The 8024-nt window shown below is 41.1% G+C and overlaps 1 protein-coding gene across 1 annotated transcript; it reads right to left on the bottom strand.

Annotated features, from left to right (window-relative positions):
• Positions 1-892: 892 nt before the first annotated feature.
• npffr1l2 (neuropeptide FF receptor 1 like 2) lies at positions 893-5264 on the bottom strand. The gene is made up of 3 exons (XM_030791804.1): positions 4883-5264; positions 2450-2549; positions 893-1910 (listed from the first exon to the last, which is right to left on the bottom strand). The coding sequence occupies exons 1-3, from the start codon at positions 5262-5264 to the stop codon at positions 893-895; spliced, it is 1500 nt and encodes a 499-aa protein (XP_030647664.1).
• Positions 5265-8024: the final 2760 nt, after the last annotated feature.

Genomic DNA, 8024 nt, shown 5'->3' with positions numbered 1-8024 from the left:
AGTCCATATAAAACAGTGTCACATTTTTCACAGGGCATCTCTAATGGAGGTCAGTGACTAGGATCAACTTTGCTGACACAATTAAAGCACACAGTGAACATTAAAATTGAAACTTGTTTTTGTTTTGTTTTTTTCTTTCTATTTTTCTTTTGTTCCTTTCCCTGTTTTTATGTGTAGAAGTCGCACAACAATCTCACGTCAGACTAAGAGTAATAGGCTGTCGCCTTCACTTTTCTCTTTCAATTACAGTCTCCTTCACTCACTTCTTTCTCACACACCAAATACATAAATTATGGCCTTGGTCCATCACTCTCTTCCTTTGGTTTTGTCCTCAGGCATGTCCTCTGAGTTTTCACTGAGTCTTCCAATTGACGTTTTCTCCACTCCTCAGTCTGCCCTGAGCTTACCCAGAACATCATAAACATACACATATCAAACGAGAAAAAAAAAATACTTAATTCTAGTACCATTCTGCAATTTGCAAGGAAATTGGTGAGAGCAGAGAAAATGGGACAAGAGCATTAACCCTGCTGCTACAGAGTGAACTTGCCTGCTGACTTATATTTTTGCCTCCATTCAAAAATGTTATCGGGAAAGCAGGGCATTCCCATGCCGGCGCGCACCAGTGCCCTGACAGTTAACTTCTAGAATCCAAACGCTCCATCTATATTTTAAAAAGGGTTGGCAGTGTAACGCCAGGGCTTTAAGCTATGTTTTTTTTTTATCTCCCCTTCGCTCAAGATGGAACCTCTACACTGATTCTGGGAGAATTCCTGAAATGTAATCACAATACAAGACAAGTCAGCTAATTTTCTGTTTGTTTCTGTTCTTATGGATGAGAGGATTCTTTTTTTTTTGGGGGGGGGGATTAAAAGGTACAGCTCAATCGGCCCTAATGATCCCAAGCCTGACTCACCCCCACTCCAATGGGACTAATCTTCTCCAAGTCCTCCATCTGAAGACCCTTCTGATTGGCCACTCCATGAATGCTCAGGCCTGCCGCCGATCCGTCGTCCATACTCACAGAACTGCTCACCCGCGCACCCCTTTTCGGTTCTAACTCGAGACACACTGACCTTCTCAAATCGCCGTCCGTGTACACGCGGTTCCTTGCCCCAAAAGCTAAAAGGTTGGAGTTGGTGGGAGTGTCCCTCAAGCCGCATGCTCTTCCCTCCACCCTGCTTTGACCTCTCTGCACCCACCTGACCCCCTGAATCCTGTCTGAACAACAGCACGAGTACGGACGGCACACGGCTTGAAAACCTCGCTTGAAGTTCTCGTTGTAGTAGCCATAGATGATGGGGTTGACGCTCGAGTTTGAGAATGCCAGCCAGTGAGCAAAAGGGAACACGTAGCTTGTAAGGAGTTCCAGCTGGTCCTCATTTAGACCACCGTAGTCGGTCAGAAGCATCAAAGTCCACAGCGGCAGCCAAGAAAGCGTGAAGAGCAAAGCTACCACGCTCAGCATCTTGATGACTTTGATCTTTTTCTGTGAGATTAGAGGCCTTCCTTCATGCTGCCTCGAAGGGACAGGAGGAGTGGAATGCTGTTGGGCTCCTTCCTGAGGCTCGCAGCCTGATACCACGGACGTAGTGTAGAGTTTCACACCGATGCTCCCATACATCAGCGTGATGACAGTCAAAGGTATTAGGTAGATATGAGCAAAAAGCACCGTGGTGTACACCTTTCTCATCTGGGGGTCGGCCCAGTTCTCGAAGCAGGAGTACAAGGGGTAGGTGTGGTTGTAGTCGTGGTTGTGGACCATGTAGTGATGCTCCACTCTCTCCACTGTTAACATCGCCGCCGATGGACACATGATCACAACAGCCAGGACCCATATCATCACTATGGTTGCCTTTGCAACCTTTAAGGTGAGTTTGGGCTGGAAAGGGTACACAATGCAGCGAAACCTGCAGAGAGAGGGAAGGGGTTGTAGACAAATGAACAGAAGAGCCCTTAAATAACTCCACCATAATCTTTCATGAAGCAGCTATTCCCTCTGTGCCTTCTCTGCCTCTCTCTTTTTCTTCCCCTCTAATCTCTCTTTTTAAGTGCAGCTTTCTAAAAAGATCAAAACATGGGAGGAAAAAAAAGAAAGGAAGGTTACGAAAGAACTAGCAGTATAATGTAAGGTTATGAAATCCCTCTTTACTGCTGATTTAAACATAACCATCTGTTATTTGCCCTCCTCTCCACCTGTTCTGTGGTATAAGAGGATAGGTAGCCAAAGGGGAGGACATTTTAAGATTGGCTGGGAGTAATGACCAACTATGCCTGCCTTAAGAAGTCTTGGTAGATTTTTCAGTGTAAACATTTACATAAATGAACCTCAATGAAAGAACATTCTTTTGGGCCCTCATTTAAGGTTCCATAGCTTCTGTTACATCATAGCTCTCTCTGTGAATTTATTCTCCTTTAATTTTGCATGATTTCTTTATTTTTTCCCAACCTGTCAACTGCGATGGCCACCAGAGTGAAAACAGACGCTGACACAGACATCCCTTGAACCAGTCCACTCATTTTACACACGGTGTTGGTAAATGGCCAACCTTAGAACAAAGAGAAATAGCAATCAGAAGCCTTGCTGCCTTTCAATTTCCACATAAATATGTCATTTCGCTTTTGGCAGATGGATCGATTGGGTGTCTTAAAAAAAAAAAAAAAGAAAGAGAGAAAATAAAAAAAAAGAGAAAAAAACACAGCGGTATCATGAAAAACAAAACACTGAAAAAAGTCAACAGCCATGAAAGTAGTGCATACATGTTTCATAGAGCTGGAACTGTGTTTTTTGCACGTATTTCTGAGTGACCCTTTATGACTCACTGAATGCACAAACGTGTGGTATGTGAGTCCGGCATTGAGTTTTGAAATGGGTATGATTCACTGAAGGCAAAGATTTGTGAAATATTCGCTTACTGAACCAAATGGCTAATTGTGTGTTGAAAACTACTTCGTTAATATTGTTTCCCAGCGATGCATGGTCATGCTAGAACAAAAATGTGCTAGTGCCCACTTGGTGAAAAAAAAAAGAAAGAAAGAAATTATAAATAAAAATATGAATTTTTGAGTTGCAGAACTCTGCTCATTTAAAAAAAAAAAAAAAAATCCAAAAATTGAGCAAGCAAAAATAAAATGGCTCAACCACAGGGAAAATCTTAGAGATGCAGTTGTTAGGCACTTGCATAGAGATTCTTAACTGCCTCAGTAAATGACTGTATAATTTGTACAAGCTTTATGCGTTCCCCTCTTGGCAAACAGTTCCGTCAATTTTTTTTTTTTTTTGATAAATACTATGATTAAGGAGAGCTTTTCAGACATATCACACTTTTATCCGAGAAGCCCTGGAGGGCTGAATTTTATATGGATCAAAATCTGTTTCTTTGCAACTCCTCTAATGGATAAATGATACATTAAAAAGTGGTCCCAGTGACTCCTAATAACAGCAAGTCACAGTGTAGTATGAGCAATATATAGGTTCTTGGATTAAGCTACAATGTCTTATATGCTTTATTCATGTCCCTGGGTTCATTTATAATGTAGCATATACACTATTTATGTTCCTGAGCACAGCTATGGTGTATTAAAGGCAGTATTCGTACTCCTGGGTTAACTTCGGGTGGACGGCATGTAGTATTTCTGTTCTAGTTTGCAGCATATGTTCAGAAGCTGTCTGAGTGGCAAACGATGCAGCTGGCAATTACTTTTCTTCCAATCGGCTTGACTCATCTCCATCTCCATAATGTTCATTCACGCAAGAAAACCACGCATACACCACGCTCCCAAATACCACCGAAGAACTCGGCTCACCCTGCACTGATGCCGGCTGTATCTCTGCGCCCAACCGTCTAACCGTGATGCCTGCTCGAAGTTCGCCTCCTTGGTTTAATTACTGCCACCTGAGGGTCTAACTGCACATGACTAGGAGGTACTTTTTTTTTTTCAGACGAATTTCTTCTGTACCACAGGTGTTTTTTTTGTTGTTTATTTGGTTTTTTTTTTTTAGTTTTCTCTTTGTCATGGAGGGTGAAAAGAGATTTACTTAGAAATTTACTTTTTTTTTTGTTTCACAAGACAGTTCTGCATTTGATGAAAAAGGTGTAAGAGATCAAGGATGGGCTTATTTTAAAAAGTAGATAAGTGGATTGCAGCATGTTTGAAGAGTCAGTAAAGAACCCCTCTCTGCTGGAATTCTTTCATAATTTTCTAGTCTCTCAGTAAGTAAACTAGTTTCTTTTACCTCAGCTATAGGTAAATAAAAGTACAGAATCTTCTGGAAGATATTTTTTCCCAATGAGAAGAGAATGGGCGAAAGCAAAAGTAATGAATTAAATCACACACTAAATCAAATACAAGGCACATTATATTGTAAATATATGACTGTGCTTCACTACTCACAGTTGTACCTCACCTTTGTGAAAAATTCAGGAAAATCTACGCAAAACAAAATAAGTACAAATGTGCATCAAATTGGGGACACTGCCTTTTGAGGCAAGACAATAATAGCAGAGAAGCGGTCCACTTTTTTTTTTTTTTTTTTTGTGAGACTGTACAGGTCTTGATTGCAGATTAGGATGATCTAGTGTCTCTCTATGGGGCTGGACTTCTATGTTCATTGCTGTTTTGCTGGTAATCAGTTTGTGATGAGGTCGTGTGTGTTTATCATGATGAGGTTATTTGTTTGCATAAAACGTTTTTCAATGTTTTTTTTTGTGTTTGCCCGTCACAGGGTTATTTGTTTGCAGCCACCTGCGTTGATCTTTATCTGTGCTTATGTGCGATGAGGGTAATTGTTCATATATCCATAGTAAGGTTGGTCGGTTGCCTCTAACTGCATTGAGATTGTTTGTGTTTACCCGTAATGAGGTTGTTTGTTTGTGCTTACCTGTGATGAGGTTGTCCACCAGTGTGGTAGGAATGCAGAAGACACCCACCAGTAGGTCACTGACAGCTAGGTTGAGGATGAAGAGGTTGGTGACTGTGCGCATACGTCGGTTCTCCAAGACAATGAGGCAAACCAAGCCATTTCCCACCATGCAAAGGAGAAAGATGAACAGATAGGCCAGGATAAGGCTGGTCGCTACAGGCAGGGAGTGCTGGTAGTAGGGATAGTAGGTGAGGCTGGAGACATTGGAGGAGTTCCCGCTGGAGTTGGTTACCTGGAGGAGACTGGCGTTCGCTAAGAGAACGGTCAGCTCAGACGAAGACTCCATCTCGGCCTCCTCTGCCCGCGTGACGTCCCAGGGTTCCAAAAGACTTCTCGTCATGAGCTGCAGAAAGACCACATGACGTTAAAAATGTCAGTCTGAGTAGTCAGTAGCCTCACCATGACGTATGCCTGAGTCTTGATTTAACTTCACGAATAACTTTTGCGATTTGCATTTCGCATTCAAGGTGCATCTGTCTCATTCTCTGCGTTGTGTTTCATTCGTATAAACAATGATGATGGTCCTTTTGATTACCTACAGAGATAAATATCTTGTATGGACTCTAAAAGAGATTAACATCACTTACTTAATGCTTCTTAATTGCTTAATGACATCTGTGGATTTATTTTGGGTAACACTGGCCAGAAAAAAAACCTACAAAGACAGCAGAAAGTTTATTCTTCAAAAAGTGGATGATAATGAGGTAAAACAACATCTGTGCGTGCCTTTTCCTTAGGGGTGGGGGGGAAGACAGAGCAGCAACTTTTTTTGTAAATAATTCATACTTGATCTTTAAAGCTAGATAATTTATAAATGAAATGTTTTCTTGAAAAAAAAAAAATTCATCGGTACACAAGTAATAAATTAGCAGAGAGAGACAGCAAAACCATTGGAATACTTATGAGCAAATTTGTAATATTAATGGATCCCAGTCAATATTTACAAGATTACTAATTCTTGCTGGCTGGGTCTACAGATGTCATTAGTAAAATACAGGCTTATGTGAGCCAACAAACCATGTTGAATGTAAAAAAAAAAAAAAAATGCTGTTTAGGAAGAAAGCCAAAAATCAAGGTTGCTTTACTGATTGGCAGATCAGTTGCTTCTTTTGTCTATATGCCCGAAGGTCTTCACCGACACACTTGGTCAGAAGCAAACATGTACCGTTACAATGAGCTTTTCTGTCGAAGAGGCAAACCGCGCAACATGTAATTACGTATTTAAAGGTGAGCGTCCTTATGTTGACAGACGTCCGAGACATGTTCCCCTGCATTCCGCTGATGCGCCCCTCCCTAAAGTGATACGTAACCTTTCCCTTCACCGTTCTCCAGAGCCGTAGCTGCATTTGTGATTCTAATAAGATCGCAGCAAGCGTCTTTTCATGGACTGTCTGTGACCTGTGAGTCTTTTGCATTCCCCGCTTTGTTTAATTGCTCAAAATCTCAACCATTAAGAGCCCCTTCAATTCATTCTGCATTTGCGGGGAAAGGGGGATGGAAACTGCGGAGAAAAACAGAGCAGTTTCAGGGTGCAGATTGTGATTTTCACATCAGGCATCTTTGTACCCAGATGAAAGAGACTGGACTCCCTTTGAAGCTTTCACATATGTATATGTAAACAATCAATGTGGAAGTAGAATATTAATATTTAGCCTTTAACCAACATGAGGAATTTTGCCTCGGACAAAATGTATGGAATAAATGTACTTTTTTAGGCATGTAATACATTTTTTTTAAAAAAATTGTTGTAAAGTAATATGTTTTTTTTGGGACCTGAGTTCAATTTTTTCACCAGCATGTCAAACTTTCCACTGAACTGTGGGGAAAAGCTTATTCAAGCGAAACCCTAATTCAGCTTCAAGGCGAGAGTTTGTCCTGTAAGACAACAATAGCAGGCCATACTACAAGCGTAATGAGTGCAGTAAAACTGGACATTCTATGTGTTGTCAAGGAGTCATATGCTTTGCTTTTTTCTTTTTTTTTCTTTTTTTTTAATAGGATCTTTACCACCCCCCCGCCCCCTCTCAGCATGATCAATTCCCTATACTATTATAGGTCTCTGTAATCTGCATGATGCCTGTACCAATTTGGGAGAGTGGGGACTAATTTATGTGCCATTAACCACCACTTCTTGCCTGCTACCAGTTCTCAGGCATCTCCTTGGGAACATGATGTACGTGGATATGTGCAGTCCCACGCGGTTTCCTGTAACCTGTCCAGCTGACCCGAACTTCAGAGAACACGGCTGTTTGTGTTCTTTGCCAAGTCTAGCTAGTGGTAATGCTGGGATTGGAACTCACAACCTTGGTGTTGAGGCACATTGTAATTTACCCTTATGTTCAGGAACAGAGTGGTGCTCGGGCCAAGTTTAGCATCCGTATGGTGCTTCCTACAAAGTCAAAAACCTTGGCTGAAACTGGCCATACCCAAGCAAAAATATAAAAAAAAAGAAAAGAAAAGAAACAAATTAAAGTGAAGTTGGTTTTCTTCCTCTCCTGGGGAAAAAAAAATCATCAAGACAGGAATAAATATTTTAATAATCACAGTGGTGTATCGCTGGTATCTCGCCTTAATTACGCCCTCATTAAATGCCATGAACCAGCCAGTCAGAGTGACTTGTACCATTTGGGAGCAATATTAGGACACCGTCACAGCAGCCGGCGCAGTCCAAAGATATCTTTATACCTCTGTGATTTTAAAACAGAGATTTAATAACAGTAATTAGCTCTACGCTAATCATAATTATCATCATATCCCCTTTACTTACTCTTGCCCTGTTCTTGCTTAGTGAAGCAAAGAATACAAAACATTTTGAATTGGAGAAAGTGCCAGGTGCCTGACCTGCAATATATTCACTGCAGTTTGTAACAATCAACAGATTTCTACATGCGATGCCTTTATAGAGCAGAAACGACTGCAATTTTCAAGTAATTGTATAAGTAATTGATATTTAGAGAAGTTGACGAGGCCCCAGAATGAGATGAGGATTGTAATGTCGTGGTGAAATGTGTTTAACTGGAAAAAAACCCTTGAGATCATTTGGACACAACCTTTATTGCTGAGTTAATTTGATTTTTTTTGTGTGTGTGAAGCGTGGGAC

This window comes from Chanos chanos, chromosome 14 (genome assembly GCF_902362185.1).
Source record: "Chanos chanos chromosome 14, fChaCha1.1, whole genome shotgun sequence".
In the NCBI taxonomy this organism is placed as follows: Eukaryota; Metazoa; Chordata; class Actinopteri; order Gonorynchiformes; family Chanidae; genus Chanos; species Chanos chanos.
This window is presented reverse-complemented; position numbering and strand designations above follow the sequence as displayed.

Bases quoted from the DNA above. Each gene is read 5' to 3' on its own strand.
- npffr1l2 (XM_030791804.1), bottom strand. From the start codon at position 5,264: ATGACGAGAAGTCTTTTGGAACCCTGGGACGTCACGCGGGCAGAGGAG. The intron at 2,550-4,882 runs GTAAGCACAAAC...CTTTGTTCTAAG, and splicing joins GGTGGACAACCTCATCACAG to GTTGGCCATTTACCAACACC. The intron at 1,911-2,449 runs GTTGGGAAAAAA...CTCTCTCTGCAG, and splicing joins GTGGCCATCGCAGTTGACAG to GTTTCGCTGCATTGTGTACC.